The 18,698-nt window shown below is 41.3% G+C and overlaps 1 protein-coding gene across 6 annotated transcripts in view; it reads left to right on the top strand.

Moving 5' to 3' along the window:
- LOC122552951 (unconventional myosin-VI) overlaps positions 1–18,698 on the top strand; it is a 276,023-nt gene that overhangs the window by 117,137 nt on the left and 140,188 nt on the right. For 5 of the 6 annotated variants that reach the window (XM_043696239.2, XM_087991501.1, XM_087991500.1 and 2 more), the window contains exons 3-4: positions 8,639–8,708; positions 17,530–17,603. In XM_043696239.2, coding sequence (XP_043552174.2) covers positions 8,639–8,708; positions 17,530–17,603 — 144 coding nt within the window. The remainder of the gene's footprint in view (positions 1–8,638; positions 8,709–17,529; positions 17,604–18,698) is intronic. The other variant, XM_087991502.1, reaches the window with a different exon arrangement.

Here is an 18,698-nt window from a genome sequence, read left to right as displayed (position 1 = left end):
AGTGTTCTTTTGTAAAATAAAGGTAATTACATTGGCATGAGGACAGAGTTGACTGGGTAAAAGACTGAAGGTTGATGTTTGGACTGGAGGTTTTTGACCACTGGTGGGTTGTAAGGATCTGTGCTGGCTCCACTGCTTTTTGTCATGTGTATAAATTATTTCAAAATGAAAATAGGATGTATGGTTAGTAAATTTGCAGGAGACACCAAAATTGGTGGTGTAGTGAACAGCGAAGAGGTTTACCTCTGAATACATAGGGACCTTGACCAGACGAATCAATGGGCCGAGGAGTGGCAGAGGGAGTTTAATTTAGATAAATGTGAAGTACTGCATTTTGGTAAGGCAAATCAGGGCAGGACTTGTACACTTAATGGTAAGAATTTCAAGATAATATACAAACAAAAACTATGGCATACAATATTTCAAAGGCCAGTGACAGGTAAAAAGAGTGGGAAACGTTTGAAGATCAACAAAGCATCAACTAAAAAAGTAATAAAATGAGCAAAGGTAAATTATGGAAGAAAAGTAAAGGAAAATATAAAAATGGATAGCAAAAGACCTATAAATATATAAAAGGCAAGATAATAGCCGAAATGAATGTTGGTCCCTTGGAGGGTGAGACTAGGGAATTAATTGTGGGGAACACAAATGGCAAAGTCACAAAATCAGTATTTTGCTTCAGTTTTCATGGTGGAGGATAGAAGATATGGGAGCATAAGTAGGCTATTCAGCCCATTGAGTCTGCTCTGCCATTCAATTATGGCTGAAGTTTTCTCAATCCCATTCTCTGCATTCTCCACATAACTTTTGATCCCATTAATAATCAAGAACCTATCTGGCTCTGTCTTAAAGACACTCAATGATTTGGCTTCCACAGCCTTCTATGTCAATGAGTTCCATAGGTTAACCACCCTCTAGCTGAAGAAATTCCTCCACATCTCTGTTCTCAAGGGTTATCCCTTCACTCTGAGGCTGTAACATTGGGTCCTAAACTCTCTTACTCATGGGAACATCTACAAAACATCCACTCTATCAAGGCGTCTTGGTATCCCACAAGTTTCAGAGAGACCCCGCCCCCCCTTCATCCTTCTAAACTCCATTGAGTCTGTTACCACTCCTCATGTGACAAGTCCTTCAGCCCTGGGATCATTCATGACCCTCCTCTCAACACCACCCCCTACCTCCTCAACCCCCACCCAAGGTCAGCACATGCTTCCTAAGATATTAGGGCCCAAAACTGCTCATAATATTCCAATGTAGTCTTACCAGAGCCTTAGACAACCACAGCAGTACATCTCCGCTCTTGTATTCCTAGCACTCTTGAATGCTAACATTGCATTTGCCTTCCTAACTATCAACTGAACCTGCATATTAAACGTAGAATTCTGAACCAGGTCCTCTAAGTCTCTGTGTGCTTCAAATTTCTGAATTCTTTCCCCGTTTAGGCAATCATCTGTGCCTCTTCTCCCTACCTAAGTATGTAACCAAACACTGTATCCTGTCTGCCACTTATTTGTCTACTCTCCCAGCCTGTCCAAGTCCTTCTGCAGCCTCCCTGCTCTTCCTTAACATTACCTGAGCCTCTACCTGTCTTTGTGGCATCTGCAACTTAGCAACATGTTGCAAATTTTCTTCTTCCAAATATTAATGTAAGATGTGAACAGTGTGCTCCCAACACTGACCATCTGTGGAGCTCCGCTAGTCACCAGCTGCCATCCTGAAAAAAGACTTCCTTTATTCCCACATACTGTCATCGTTTTAGTCAGCTAATCCTTTTATATTAGTACCATCCCAAAAGTAACTGGGAATGCAGAGTTTCTAGATAGTGATAATTCCTTCCTGGGGGAAAGTACTGCGCAAACTCTTGAACTTTAAGGCAAACAATTCCCCAGGCCCTAATGGTCAATATCCTAGGGTCTTAAAGAAAGTGGTGATGGAGATAGTGAATCCATTGATTTATAGTATTCCAAAATTCCCTAGGTTTGGGGAAGGGTTCTAGCAGATTCAACCAGTGCTAATAACTCTTATTCAAAAATGGGGAAGATAGGAAGTAGGAAGCTGTAGACCAGTTAGTTTAATGTTTCATTGTGAAGTTGTTAGAATTCATTCTTAAAAAAAGTAATAAAGGTCAATTAGAAAACAAAACACAATCCATAAGAGTCAACGTGATTTTATGAAAGGCAAATTGCATTTGACTAATTTGCTAGAGACCTTCAAAAATGTCGCAAGCAAGGTAGATACTAGGGCTCCTGTGGATGTACGGGCAACACGGTGGCACAGCAGTTAGCACTGCTACCTCACAGCACCAGAGACCCGGGTTCAATACCTGCCTCAGGCAACTGTCTGTGTGGAGTTAGCACATTCACCCCGTGTCTGCGTGGGTTTTCTCCAGGTGCTCCAGTTTCCTCCCACAGTCCAAAGATGTGCAGGTTAGGCAAATTGGCCATGCTAAATTGCCCCATAGTGGTAGGTGAAGGGGTAAATGTAGGGGAATGGGTCTGGGTGGGTTGCTCTTCGGAGGGTCGGTGTGGACTTGTTGGGCCGAAGGGCCTGTTTCCACACTGTAAGTAATCGAATCTATATCTGGACTTCCAGAAGGCATTTGATAAGGTACCATACAAAATGTTAACACACACAAAGTAAGATCAATTCGGGTGAGGGGTAATTCATTAGTATGGGTAAAGAATTGGCTAGCTAACACAATAAATAGTGTTCTTCTGGTTGGCAAACTGTAACTAATGGGGTACATAGATTTTGTCATTGGACCCCAATTATTTGCAATTTATATAAATGACGTAAATGTAGGGAAGGAAGGTTGTATCGTTAAATTAGACACTAAAATATGTGGGAAAATAAGTTTCAATGAAGAAATTATAAACTTACAAATGCATATGTAAGTATGGCATGGGCCAACATTTGGCAGATGGAGTTTAATGTCCACAAGTGTGAGATCCTCCATTTTGATTGGAGGAAAAGCAAGGCAACCTAAATACATGGAGAGAAACTTTAGTGCTACAGTGCAGTGGGATCTGGATGTTCTTGTGCCGCAATCACAATACTAGTATGCAGGTACAATGAGTAATAAGGAAGGCAAATGAAATTTTGGCATTTATTGCAAAAGAAATAAAGTATAACTGTAGGCAAATGCTTCTGTACAAGACATTGGTGAAATGCACCTGCAGTATTGCGTACAATTTTGGTCCATTTACTTTAGATTGAACTGCCTCCAATGCTACTACAGAGGACAGTCACTCGATTGATTCCAGAGATGAGTATGTCTCATGAAGAGAAATTGAACACTTTAGGACTTGGCTCTCTGGAGTTTAGAAGAATGAGAAGCAATTTCATTGATGTATGTAAAATACTAAGAGGGATTGACAAAGTCCGCCTGGAGAGTATATTTCCTCTTTCAGGCAATCTAGACCAAGAGGTTATAGTTTTGGGATAAGGAATAAATTTGAAACAGATTAGGAGAAATTACTTCCCTCAAACGGTTGTGAATCTGTGGATTTCACTGTCCCAGACTGTGGTGGACGCTGTAAAATTGAGTACATTTAAGGAGGAGGTAAACAGATTTTTTTAAATCAGTAATTGGTTAAAGGATTGTGGGGAGCAGGCAGGAAAATGGAGGCTGAGATAGATCAGCAATGTTCATATTAAATGACAGGGTAGGCTCGTGGGTTGAATTGCTTATTCCTGCTCCTAATCTAAAGGTCTTAATTACCGAGTGTGATACTTAGTTATATGTCACCTCTGTAAACTGGACAAACCAATCAGGAGGTCAAAATGTTGACACCATACCTCATACAGTCTCAGGTATAGGTCAGAAATGGATAAGACAAACTGCTGATAATCACCTTCTCGCTCCTCTGACTTGATGGATCTTTACTCCTCTGTCGTGAACACCAACTTGAAGAAGCATTGAGGGTAGGAAAGGTATGTAATGTGTGTGACTCTGAGCAAGGGTCCATCACCAAGAGTGGCTTAGTAGTATTACTACCAACCCAGGCTGGTAAAGTCTGAAAATTTATAGCTCCCAGACTGGATCTGTTGTGATTAGCAGGTAGAAATCTACTTAACATCGCCCTCATCAATCTAACTGTCACAGATACATCTGCCCATCACGGGGCGGCACGGTGGCTCAGTGGTTAGTACTGCTGCCTCACAGCACCAGGGACTCGGTTCGATTCCCGCCTTGGGCAACTGTCTGTATGGAGTTTGCGTATTCTCCCCATGTCTCTGTGGGTTTCCTCCGGGTGCTCCTGTTTCCTCCCACAGTTCAAAAATGTGCAGGTCGGGTGAATTGACTGACTATGCAAAATTGCCTATAGTGTTAGGTGGATTAGACAGGGGTAAATGTAGGAGAATGGATCTGGATGGGTTGCTCTTCGGAGGGTCAGTGTAGACTTGTTGGGCCGAAGGGCCTATTTCCACACTGTACATAAACTAAGATAATCTAATCTAATCATCGTGTCAGTCAGATTGAACAGTGCACAGTCTTCCTGGAGCTGATGTATTGTTTTCACATTGTGATTATCCTGTGTCATGTTGTGCAGCAGTACCATTATGCTCAGTGGAATAGACTCCAAACAGACCTAGCAAATTAAAACTGGCAAATTCATGAGGCACTGAGCCCCAGCAGTACCTGAATTGTAGCAAACCACAATCTGCAACCTTATGGCCTGGTATAACCTCCATGTTATGATTGCCATCAAGCTGGAAGATCAGCTATGGCTCAATGTGTGAAGGACAGCATGTCAGGAATAACAGGCATATGTTAAAAAGAAATTATAAATCTGATGATTCTACAATCTGACTGCTTGCACGCTGCATGTCAGAAGCAGAATGTGTTATACAGAACTATTAATCCCACAATCCACATTCTAGATCTCAGCTCTACTGTCCTGCTTCCAGTCATGATTGTTGGTGGACAATTGAATAACAGATGGAGACTCCACAAATATCCCAATAGGCAAGCCCATTGCACATCAGTGCAAAAGAAGAGGCTGAATCATTTTCACTCATCCTCCACCAGAACTGTAGAGCGAATAATCCATCTTGGCCTCCTTCCCGCATTGCAGCTGACAGTCTTCAACCAATTTGATACACCTTATGTGATATTGCAAAACATTTGAAGTTATTGGGAACTGTCAAGACTTGGATCCTAACAATATTGTGTAGCAAGATGGCGAGGGAGAAGGGCGCTGTAGCTGGAGCTTTTGTTCCACCTGCTTTCCTTTTCTTTCTCTTTTTCTTATTCCTTCTAGTGCTTCCTTTCTCCTCCTTCTCTGTCTTTGACTCCCGGCCTTTGGCCAGTGACGATCCCCGGTATGGCTGGGTGTCTTTCTGGAGCAGCCTCCTGGTCCAGTGTGGTGGCCTCCGCCTGTAAGGGCCTTCTGGCATGTCGCAACTGCCTTGTGGTGCAGGAGAGGCATTGCGGGGCGGCAGCCTGGCAGCACGGGGAGGCAGTGTGGCCTCCTGGCGTGGTGAGTTGCTGGCCCGGTTCGGAAACTGTGCCAGCATGGTCTGCTGTACTGAACCCTCTTGTGTATTGCTGGAAATTTTATTTCTTTCTTGTCTAAAGTCTTGTAACTAAAGAAGTTGTGCCTAGGTACGTTTGTATCTAAGTTGATGCTGTAATTGGAGACTTATAAACTTTTCACTGTACTCACTGAGTAAATGTGACAAAGGCTATTCTATTCTATTCTACATTGACAATAGTACTGAAATACACACTCCAGAACTAACCAAACCCCTAGTCAAGCTATATTAGTCATGCTATAATTCTGGCATCTACCCTAGAATGTGGAGGGTTGCCCAAATGCAGGACAAATGGAACCCAGCCAATTACAACTCCATCAGTCTACCCTTGATCATTAGCAAAGTGATTGATAGGAAGTATTATCAACACCGATCAGGTAGCACTTTCTCAGCAATGCCAATAGACTGAGCCACTCAGCTCCCCACCTCATTACATCCATAGAGTAAAAGGAGGACCTTTTAAAACAGGGAGGCAAAGAAACCTCTTTCAATCAGAGAATGGTGAATCGATGGAATTCATTGTGATAGAAGGCTGTGGAGGCCAGGTCACTGAATATATTTATGACTGAGATAGATAGGTTCTTGATTTAAGGGTTATGGGGAGAAAGCGGGAGAATGGGGTTGAGAAACTTATCAATTATGATTGAATGGCAGAGCAGACTCGATAGTCTGAGTGGCCTAATTTTTGCTCCTATGTCTTATGGTCATAAAGAGCTGAATTCCAGAGGCAACAGACAATGACTGCCCTTGACATTGACCAAGTGTGGTATCAAGGAGCCCCAGCAAAACCGGGATCGATGAGAGTGGAGGAAAACTTCACTGGTTGGAGTCATACCTGAGATAATTGACAAGGTTGTGGTTGTTAGAGTCCAAACACTACACTCCTCATATCTGCAGGAATAACCTTCCCTCCATTGTAAAATCAGAAATGGGATGTTCACTGATAATAGAAACACAAAATCCCTCCAGTGTGGAAGCGGGCCATTTAGCCCATCGAGTCCACACTGCACCTGTGAAGAGGCTGGAATCGAACCTGGGTTCTAAGTGTTGAGTGGCAGAAGTGCTAAACACTGAGCCTCCCTGCTGCCCTAATAATTGCAAAATTTACAGCTCCATTTGAGTTTCCTCAGATATTTAAGCAGTCCATGCCCAATCGCAGCAAGACCTGGCACAGTGGTTAGCACTTCTGCCTCACAGCGCCAGAGACTCTGGTTCAATTCCTGCCTCTGACAACTGTCTGTGAAGTTTGCACATTCTCCCCGTGTCTGCGTGGGTTTCCTCCAGGTGTTCCTGTTTCCTCCCACAGTCAACGGTGTGCAGTTTAGGTGAATTGGCCATGCTAAATTGCCCGTAGTGTTAGGTGAAGGGGTAAATGTAGGGGAATGGGTCTGGGTGGGTTGCTCTTCAGAGGGTCGGTGTGGACTTGTTGTGCTGAATGGCCTGTTTCCACACTAAGTCATCTAATCTAATCTATAATATCCAGGCTTAAAATGATAAGTAGCAAGTAACAGTTGTGCAACACAAATGCCAGGCAATGAATTTCTCTAACAAGTGAGAATGTAACAATTGCCCTTTGATATTTAATTGCTTTACTGTCATTGATTTTCCACATTATCAACATAGATAGAAGTTACTATTGACCAGAAACTGAACTTGACTAGCCATGTAAATGCAGTGGCTGCATGAGCAGGTCAGAGGCTTGGATTGTTTAGCATCATTGGCGATTCTTTTTAATACTGAAGCAGTTTGTGTACAAATTCAGTGCAATGATCATCTCTGAGAGAATCTATACGTTATCTCTTGGTATTCAATTGAATTACCATCACTTAATCTCCCACTTTTAACTTCTTGGGTGATGCCATTGACAAGAAACTTAAATACAGTGGCTACAAGTGCAGGTCAGAGGGTAGGAATCCTGTAGCAGGTGCCTCACCACCTCACTCCAAACCTTTTCCACCATCTACAAGGTACATGTCAGGTGTGTGGTGGAAAGCTCTCACCTGGATGGGAACAATTCCAACAACAGTCAAAGCTTGACACCATTAAGGAAAAAGAAGCCCACTTGATTTGGCCTCCCAATTACCAGCTTCAGTATTTGCTGCCTTTGCAACTAATGCACAGTGGCAGCAGTGTGTACCATCTACAAGAAGCACTGCATGACTCCACCCCCCCCAACCCCGCATATGTGCACACATACGACAGCACCACCTAACCCAGCAACCTTCAGAAGGACCAGGATAGGAGATGCATGGAAACACCACTACCTGCCTGTAATACCTGTACACCCTTACTTGGAACTAAATATTACTACGTCGCTATTTCTGGGACAAAATCGTGGATCCCCTTGCTTAATAGTATTGTGGTTGTGTCTGCACTGAGTCCATTTACTGTTTCTTCTCCTGCAACAGTTCCAGGTAGTGACTCATCACCTTTTGTTGGGCAGTAAATGTTGGCCGAGCCAGTAATCCATACAGGCTTTGTATAAATGTTTTTTAAATTTTGAAACTTCCCTTTGTTCTGGGACATTGTATGAACAATTTAAACTCAAGGCAGTTGTAGAAATTCTGTTACCTTCAGAAAAACTGAGAAATATAGCACATTGTTCAGTAGTTCCCCACTTCCAATCCTGACTTTATTTAATAAGCTTGGACAAACCTTTAAATTGCAATTACTCTCTGTCTGCTTGCCAGCTTCATTTGACTTGCATTTAAAAATTTCACTCTCAAAACTGAAAATTGTATTCCAAAAATGTGTGCTTCATGGAAGCATATAATTATAAAATCATTAAATCTTCTCTTTGCAGTTTCACATCGAAAGAGGAACACCAGTTCTCCATTCTATCCATGTAACATCATTCCTAAAACAATTGTCATATTTTCTGCACCTTTTCTAATGCTTTCCCATTCTTCTGAAAATGCCATGTCCTGAATTGGTCACACTATTCCAATTGGGGTCTAGTACTTGGATTACAGAATTAGTCGGAACTCATTCATTTTTTCTATTGATGGTCAAGTACACAGCTGATAGTATTTTTGTTCTGTGAAAGCCTCTCTGCCTGTCCAGAATCTCATTAACACAAAGCTTTTGTTTCTTCCAGACATTTCTAGCACCAGTCAACCAGGTTTTTCCTGCAGAAGAAGATAATAAAAAGGATGTAGAAGATAATTGTAAGTAGGAAATGTGACCTTTGGAGCACTTAATACTTCTGTTTAGTGAACAACCTGTAATGTCTGTCTGCCATACCTGAGCACAAGATTCTTTTGACAGTTGAACTCTTCTCTATGTAAAATGTTTAGTAAACTATACAACAATTACACAACACTTGATGACCTTCACATATTTCATAGCACGGGAGCAATTTCATCTGTTTGTCTCAGTTTTTTTAAAGCACATCATTAGTCATTTTTGAAATGGTTAGAGATTGATTCTGAATTAATATTTAACTAATTTATAGCTGGCAGTTTTCCAGAAGTATGAAATCCTTCTATTCCAAAGGAATGTAACTTATTTCCCTTCTAGGAATTGACCAAATATGCTTATAATCTGAAGCTAGTCCTGCAGTGACTCTAACTGGAGTTTCCCTGAGAGAACCGAAATATGAAATAGTATCTTGCCATTGCATATAAGACAGAGTGAAAACTCTGCCTACACTTTGAAGACCTGGATTTTAACAAGTAACAATGTTTAATTCTCATTAACTTGATTTTTTTAGATTAGTTTAGATTAGATTCCCTACAATGTGGAAACAGGCCCTTCGGCCCAACAAGTCCACACCGACGCTCCGAAGAGTAATTCACCCCACTCTGACTAATGCACCTAACAACTATGGACAATTTAGCATGGCCAATTCACCTGACCTGCACATCTTTGGAATGTGGGAGGAAACCGGAGTACCTGGAGGAAACTCACGCAGACACTGGGAGAATGTCTGTGTGGAGTTTGCACGGTCGCCCACAGCTGGAATCGAACCTGGGACCCTGGCGCTGTGAGGCAGCAGTGCTAACCACTGAGCCACCATGCCACCCTATTTTAAATGTAATAGCATCTTAGCTCAATAAAAGTAAAGTCAACATTTGTCTTTCTAGAGCGAGAGAGAGAGAGAGAAAGAGATGACCAGTGGTGGTTTAACCTGAGGGTCACTATTTCTGAGAGAGGTTGAGAAGCAATCCTTCATGATGACCTCAACCAATGTTAGAATTGAACCCATGCTGTTGGAGTCACTCTGCACCACAAACTAGCTGTCCAACTAACTGAGTTAAGCTCAGTAAAAATAGTGTAACAAATGGTTCCTCATTTTATTCATTGACATAGTGCATGCAACCTGTTAATAAGGTCATGTGCTTTTCTTGCTAACCACATTAATGCATGAAACATTGGATATTTTGCTTTATAATAACAAAGTGCATCATAGGTTGAAAGTTGCCTGAAGTTGACATGGATTCTAGGCTGCCAATTGATGCATGCTATGATATTTTCATAAAGTAATGATATTGGGAAAAAGATGAGTGGTGCTTGTGCCTTCTGATCTGCCCAGTCAAATCCATATATGTAAGCTTCATTTTCCATTGATTTACGATTTAGCAATCTTCCTCTTGATTTAATTTGTACTGTTGCAAATGTTCCTGTTAAAGCTTTCAATTGGATTTATACCTGTTACTAGCATATTTCTCATATAATTGGTGTTTCTTGGGATTGGAAAAGGAATGCTTGTTCTCTTAATGTTGGGATTGCAATGCTGCATTTCTGGCTTACATAAGCTATTTTTCTTTTTTAGCTTTAACCGTGTATCAAAATGGTTTTAGTAGTAACTTCTATTGTTCAAAACAGTTGCCAAAGATTTACAATTGTGGGCAGCCAAGTTTTCAAGTATAGCTCAAAACGTTGGTGAAAGGCACGGTGGCACAGTGGTTAGCACTGCTTCCTCACAGCGCCAGAGACCTGGGTTCAATTCCCGCCTCAGGCGACTCTGTGTGGAGTTTGCACATTCTCCCAGTGTCTGCGTGGGTTTCCCCCCGGGTGCTCCGGTTTCCTCCCACAATCCAAAAATGTGCAGGTTAGGTGAATTGGCCATGCTAAATTGCCCGCAGTGTTAGGTGAAAGGGTAAAGGTGGGGGAATGGGTCTGGGTGATTTGCGCTTCGGTGGGTCGGTGTGGACTTGTTGGGCCGAAGGGCCTGTTTCCACACTAAGTAATCTAGTCTCCAGAAAACTGGATTTTGATAATGGCATAGACAGTTATATATCCGAATTTGCTGATGACACAAAGTTAGGTAGGATTGTAAATGGTGTAGATGCTAGCATAACATTGCAAAGGGATATTATTAGACTTGAGTGAATGGACAAAACTTGCAGATAGAGTTCACTGTAAGTAAGTGAACCGAAAAAGAATAAAATGGGTATTTTCTAAATGGTATGATGATAAATATAGTGGATGTGCAAAAAGACTCAGGGGTTCATGCACATACACCTTAAAAATGTCATGGGTAGGTGGAGAAAATAATAAAGAAGGCTAGTGGAATTTTGGCCTAGGGATAGATGGAGATGGAGTCTGCAGAAAGAGGGGGAAAGAAAGGGTTAGGCAGGAAAAGGCATTGTTGATAGCCAGTCAGGGAAGAAGAGAAGCTGATAATGGGGGGTGTGAGTAAGTGAAAATGGGTTGGCTGTGCTGAAAGGAACCCATATTGTGACAGGACCTGGAATTGTGGTGGGGGGTATTCAACTTGGAAAGTGTTCATGCTGTTAGTTTATTAAACTTGATATTGAGTCCTGAAAGTTGTAATTTGGATGCGAGTATAAGAGGTACATTTAGTAAGTTTGCAGATGACACCAAAATTGGAAGTGTAGTGGACAGCGAAGAGGGTTACCTCCGATTACAACAGGATCTGGACCAGGTAGGTCAATGGGCTGAGAAGTGGCAGATGGAGTTGAATTCAGATAAATGCAAGGTGCTACATTTTGGTAAAGCAAATCTTAGCAGGACTTATACGCTTAGTGGTAAGGTCCTAAGGAGTGTTGCTGAACAAAGAGACCTTTAGTTCAGGTTCATAGCTCCTTGAAAGTGGAGTCGCAGGTAGATAGGATAGTGAAGGTGGTGTTTGGCATGCTTTCCTTTATTGGTCAGAGTATTGAGTACAGGAGTTGGGAGGTCATGTTGCAGCTGTACAGGACATTGGTTAGGCCACTGTTGGAATATTGCGTGCAATTCTGTTCTCCTTCCTATCGGAAAGATGTTGTGAAACTTGAAAGGGTTCAGAAAAGATTTACAAGGATGTTGCCAGGGTTGGAGGATCTGAGCTACAGGGAGAGGCTGAACAGGCTTGGTCAGTTTTTCCTGGAGCATCGGAGGCTGAGGGGTGACCTTTATAGAGGTTTACAAAATTGAGGGGCATGGATAGGATAAATAGACAAAATCTTTTCACTGGGATTGGGGAGTCCAGAACTCGAGGGCATAGGTTTAGGGTGAGAGGGAAAAGATATAAAAGAGACCGAAGGGGCATCTTTTTCATGCAGAGGGTGTTAAGTGTATGGAATGAGCTGCCAGCAGAAGTGGTGGAGGCTGGTACAATTGCAACATTGAAGAGGCATTTGGATGGGTATATGAATAGGAAGGGTTTGGAGGGATATGGGCTGGGTGCTGGCAAGTGGGACTAGATTGGGTTGGGATATCTGGTCGGCGTGGTCAGGTTGGACCGAAGTGTCTGTTTCCATGCTGTACATTTCTATGACTCTAAATGGAGGATGTGTTGAGCCTCACTGGAGCGCAGTGTCTGTATTAAAGACAAACCTCCAACAGTTTGGCCATGACATCCCTAGTTGTGTAAAACTGTGGAGCCATCGAAAATTGACAATGGAGAGGCCATTCAGCTCATTATGTTTTCACAGATGAATAAACTAGTCACCCATTCTAATCCAATTTCCAGTACCTAGTCTGTAGATTTGAAGGTTACAGCACTTCAGATGCCGATCCAGATCCAATACATCGTTTCGTTTGTATTCACTAGTTCACCCAGTGAAGGAGAGTATCCCATATACCTCCCTTCCCGCCTTATTTACCTATCCTGACACCTTCAGGGAGCTGAGGTCATGCAGTCTAAGTTGTCTCACCTATTCTATTTTGAATGCTTTGAGGGTTTCTACCTCGACCAATCAAACTGGGTGACAATTTCTAGATGTTTCTAATGTACTTTTTTTTGTTCTATCTATCTATCAATCAATCAATCATAAATTTGTGACCCTTGAAAACTGGCTTCTCTTCTGGAGATAGATACATGTCCACTTTATCCCAAGCCACCGGTTATTTTGTATGTCTTAATTGAGTCACTCCTTAATCTTCCTGTTAGAAAGTAAAATATCCTAGCCTGTCCAGTATTTCAGAATAGCTGTAATTTAAGCCTGGCAACATTATTGTAAGTCTCCTGTACTGTTTCTAAATGAAGTCATTTCCCTTATACACTATACACACCACCAACTGTAGCCTGACCAGTGTCTTATATCGTTCCAGCATTACATCCCTGCATGTGTTCAGTACTTTACCCAGTGAAGGAAATACGTAGAAAGTGAGGACTGCAGATGCTGAAGATCAGAGTTGAGTGTGTGGCACTGGAAAAGCACAACCGGTCAGGCAGCATCTGAAGGGTGGAAGAACCTACGTTTTGGGCGTAAGCCATTCCTGATGGGCTTATGCCTGAAACGTTGATACTTCTGCTTCTCGGATGCTGCCTAACCTGCTGTGCTTTTAAAGTACTCCATATGCCTCCTTTACCATCTTATCTATCTGTCCTGCTACCTTCAGGGACCTGAGGATGTGCAGTCCAAGTTGTCTTACGTCTGCTACCCCTTTCAACATCTTCCCTATATATTTTAGGTTGCAGTTTAAACTCTATTTCGATGTATATTTGTTCATTTGAGACTATAATGAAGTAACAGTCAAGGTAACTCAGGAAATTTTAAAGTTGTCAAGTAATATTTATCAAAGCAAGGCAGCAACTTTTAAGGGCTTAATACAGCTCTTGCTCTACAGTCTAACACTGTAAACACCAAGTCTCTGGTCTTTCTCCAACATCTCTAGGGTCCTTTGCGTCTGACTAGACAGCAGGCTTTACAAATTTCAATCTCCAAACTTGTTACATGTTTTGGTAATTGAAAGCTGGTCCTTATTAACTCTTTCCAAGCCATTACCCAGAGCAAGATAAATGTCATTATACATTCCAGATTAACAGCCCCAGTGAGGGAACTTGTATTCTGTGATTTGCACCTGGCTGACCTCGGTCCAGTCACCAGATCGTTGTATAATATTGTCCTTGATTGTTTAGAATAGTGACTTGCATGTTGCCATTTCCTTGAGATTGATAGCCTGAGTTCATTCTGTTTTTGCTTAGTTGGTAAGAGTCCTTCATTAAATCGATCATCTTATTGTGAATTTTCATGTTTAAGAGGTCATCTTCAAGGTGATGGTTTCTCTTTCTGTTGAGAATGCCTCTAACAAGTTTCTTCATTTTTAAGACTGGCTACAATGGAAAAGTTGTTTATAAGCTTAAAACAATATGTTACTAATAGAAATGATCACAGATTACTAATATAAAAATTACCAAGTGGGTAGTATTTAAGTTAATAGTGTATAGAATATGCTTCCATTTTGAAGTGTGTGAAGGGTGAGGAAGTGTGATATCCTTGCACACTCAGTGCATAGTCTTGAGTGATTAAAAGTCTAAGTACTATTTAGTTACTAACTTAAACATATTGTTTAAAAAGTCTAATACAGAGATTATATTTAGCCAAATTGTTGCTTTTCTGAAACACTACATCAGCGTTTTCAATTTATGAAGTACAGTCGCTTTTTTTTTCCCTTTACCTCCCTTCCTATAACAAATCCCTCCTAGCTTTTCTTTATTGCTTAAAACCATGGCTTTGAAAAGCATTTAACAAGTTGGGAGGATGTGAGCTCAATCAACCATGAAGGTTAAAAATTGCGCATAGTTGTGTGAAATCCCATGGCACATTATTAGGTTAATCAATGAATGTGCTGTGATTAAAGTAAACTAAGCTAACGATGAAATAGAATCTCACTTTTAATCCTGCATTGGATTGCCCGACCCAAGTGCATTACTTTGTACTTCTCCTGATTTGAACTCCATTAGCCATGTTTCCATCCACCCAACCAAGCCACTCATATCATCCTGTTGTCAACATTCACTATTGACTTTTCACTATAAACTACACTGCTAATGTTTGTCCTCTACAAACTTCCCAATCCTCTTTCCTCCATTAAAGTTTAAATCATTAATGTATGCCAAAGACAGGAAGGACCCCAACCCAGAGTTGTCTGGAACACCATTTGCAAGAACACCTGCCAGTCATTACCTTTTTTGTTTTCAGTCACTGAGCTAATTTTGCTTACCACATTCCCCTGTGTCCTAGTGGCTTTAATTTTCCTGACCAGTCTACTATGTGGGATTTCATTAAATGCTTCGTAAAACACGTGTAGACCACATCTGCTGAACTGTCCTGATCATGGGCAGCACGGTGGCACAGTGGTTAGCACTGCTGCCTCGCAGCGCCAGAGACCCGGGTTCAATTCCCACCTCAGGCGACTGACTGTGTGGAGTTTGCACGTTCTCCCCGTGTCTGCGTGGGTTTCCTCCCGGGTGCTCCGGTTTCCTCCCACAATCCAAAAGATGTGTGCAGGTCAGGTGAATTGGCCATGCTAAATTGCCCGTAGTGTTAGGTTAGTGGTAAATGTAGGGGTAGGGGTATGGGTGGGTTGCGCTTCGGCGGGGCGGTGTGGACTTGTTGGGCCGAAGGGCCTGTTTCCACACTGTAAGTAATCTAATCTAATCTAATCCTCCTTGTTAATTCCTCAAAAAATTCAATCAAATTAGTAAGACATGTCCTTACCTTAACAAACCATGCTGACTATCCCTGATTAATCCATAACAATAATAAGTAACAGTTCATCGTATTTCTCCGTATCAATTCTCATAATTTGCCCACTGAAAAAGTCAGACTGCCCCACCTGTAATTATTTTGGCTTATTCCTTGCACTCTCTTGAGTAATTTTCTAGCATTCACAGACCTCTAGTGTGCTGGTACAATGCCTGTATCTAATGAGGATTGGAAGATGATCTTCAGAGCATATATTATTTTTCTCCTGGCTTTCTTTAACAGACTAGGATAAAATTTTATTTTTTATTCATTCATAGAATAAGAGTATTGAAACCTAAGCCTATTGCCCTTCACTCATTACCTAGAAGACTAAGAGTCTGAAGTCACATGTAGGCTAGACCTGGTAAGGATGGCAGATTTATTTCCCTAAAGGACATTAATGAACTAGAGGGTTTTTTAAAAAGGCAATTGTTATATAGTTACCATTAGGTCAGCTGCTTCCAGAATTTTATTGAATTCCGATTTCGCTGTCTGCCGTGTTAGGATTTATCTGGATCCAGATCACCAGCCCAGTGACATTACTAATGCACCAATGCATTACCGTTTTTACAATTCATCTGGTCCTGGCAATTTACTGACCTTCAAGTTTGTTTTCTGTGGGACAGAGGAGGTTGAGGAGAAATTTAATCCATGAGAATAAAATCATAAGGGGCATATAGTAGAGCGGATCAGAAAAGATGACAGTGAAATTAGATGAGTTAAACTCTGACATTTTTGCTTGCGTTAAAGTTGTTAATTATTGGTGGAATAGCAAATCTCATGCCTGTAATAGTCAAAGATTCAGGACTGATAACTCCATATTAGCCAAACCTGTCTAACTTTTCAGTATGACTGCAACAATAATAAGCAGATTTTGACCACAAGAGAGTGAATTCATAAAGTGCTGGGAAAGCCATCATGAGATATTGTGATCTCGTTGTGAAAGCCTGTCCGTATGGCTAATTCTGAGAGAAAGCTAAAAGATTGCCAACCATGAATGGCACAAATAGATGCTGCCACTTGTCGTTGGAAAATCCAAGAAACATTGTTGCCTTGTGAATGTCATGACAGTAACCACTGAAGAGTCTAATGAATACTGTCTACCTGCCTGTTTCCTAAGCCAATGTTATAAAGGCCACAGAGTTTCTTCAGGATTTCACATTGCACCGTGAAAAGTCTTGACGTATGTTTAGATATTGAAAACTTAGTGGACTGAATCATGCTTGCGTGGAAACAGCATCCTAAGCAGAAAGCGATTGCAGGGTTTTCTCTGATCTAATTCTCCACCTGCTTCAATGTGTAGTTCTATCCTTTTACCAGGTAAGACCATTGTTGGTGTGAACAAATTGAAGAAAGACGTTTTCAGATTTACTTCCTTAATGTTTTTTTTTACATTGACCATGTGTGTAGGCATAACCTGTTACACAAACACATTTACGTGGGATTGGGACTTCCTCGGATATCACGACAATCTACTTGGTGTTCCGAGATTCAGTGCATTGGGATTTACTGTATTTCCCTTTGAAGAGATGAATGACAAAGGGGCATTACTGAAAATATTTGAGGTTGAACAGTAATCTTTTCATGTGGAGAGTGTTGGGGCTTGGAGCACACCACCAAGTGTTGTTTCTTCTCCAATTTAAAAAAAAGTTTAAATATGCTGCTGTAATATACAGTAGGCTGACCAATAGCTCGAAAGTGAGATTAGACTGGATAATTCTTTGTGGCTGGCACAGACATCTTGGGCCTTATTTTAACTTTTATGGGTGGGTTTATCAAACCAAATTAATATGATTCACTCGCTCTTCCAGAGATTTATTTTCTTATCTCTGTGGAGATAATGTCTGAAAACCTTACCGAAACATGTAATTGTGCTATTTAGTAAATATGAAAAACTGGAATTTAGAGATTTTTGACAACTTGAAAGTGACAGCTAAATTAACGTAATTTATTTGTGCAATACATTCATCCAGTTTTCAATATCCAATGACTAAGAACTACAGTCAACCTTTGTTATATGGAAATAATTTATTTGAACTCATCAGTTTCTTTTTGCATCATCTTGTAGGTGGCCTTATGTATTTAAATGAAGCTACCCTCCTGAACAATATCCGAGTGCGCTATAGCAAAGACAAAATATATGTGAGTAAACTAATTGAGACTCCATAAAGTTTTGCAAGTGATATGCATTCAGCAATGTGTACCACACAATAGGATGTTATGACAGACCAAATTGCAGACACTTCTGTAGAAATTGAATTAGGATGTATGAATTTTTGAGCTTGTACTGTCAGTCAGTTGGATTGTGGCAGATTTATATCTCGACTCCGTGTTCTTGTGTTTGTTCCATATCTCTTGATATATTTCATTAACAAAAATCTGAGATATCTCGGTCTTGAAAGTCTCATTGCTCAGCAACATCAGCCAGTGGCGGAGATGAGGTGAGAGGAAACTGAGTTCCAGATTTTTCTGCACTTGATGTGTATTTATAAACACTATTAGTTTTAATACGCTGTCTTGCCAGCTTTGACCATGGTTATTTGGTAGCACTACCAATTAATTGGTGTCGAGAGTGTCATGCTGGAAAAGCACAGCAGGTCAGGTAGCATCCGAGGAGCAGGAAAATCGATGTTTCGGGCAAAAGCCCTTCTTCACCAACAAATGGGTCAAAGGAAAGAGAACATTAACAACAAGCTTGAGCGATTACCCTTTTGAGGAGTTTTTTCTTCAAATGTATATTTCTTTTTCCCACAAATTCTGTTAGGTTTTTTAAATTCATTTATGGGATGTAGGCATTGCTAACCAGGTCAGCTTTTATTGTCTATGTCGAATTGCCTAGAAGGCAATGAAGAGTCAACCACATTGCTGTGGTCTGGAGTCACATGTGGACCAGACCAGGTATAGAGGGCAAAGTTGGGAATTTGTGTTGCAGACGTTTCGTCCCCTGTCTAGGTGACATCCTCAGTACTTGGGAGCCTCCTGTGAAGCGCTTCTGTGATCTTTCTTCCGGCATTTATAGTGGTTTGTCTCTGCTGCTTCCGGTTGTCAGTTCCAGCTGTCCGTTGCAGTGGCTGGTATATTGGGTCCAGGTCGATGTGCTTATTGATTGAATCTGTGGATGAGTGCCATGCCTCTAGGAATTCCCTGGCTGTTCTCTATTTGGCTTGTCCTATAATAGTCGAGTTGTCCCAGTCAAATTCATATTGCTTGTCATCTGCGTGTGTGGCTACTAAGGAT

This window comes from Chiloscyllium plagiosum, unplaced genomic scaffold (assembly GCF_037043375.1).
Source record: "Chiloscyllium plagiosum isolate Xiang-an unplaced genomic scaffold, Cpla_swu_hap1 HiC_scaffold_10, whole genome shotgun sequence".
NCBI classification, from domain to species: Eukaryota; Metazoa; Chordata; class Chondrichthyes; order Orectolobiformes; family Hemiscylliidae; genus Chiloscyllium; species Chiloscyllium plagiosum.
The sequence above is the reverse complement of the archived record's forward strand: the minus strand, read 5'-3'. Positions and strand labels throughout refer to the sequence as shown.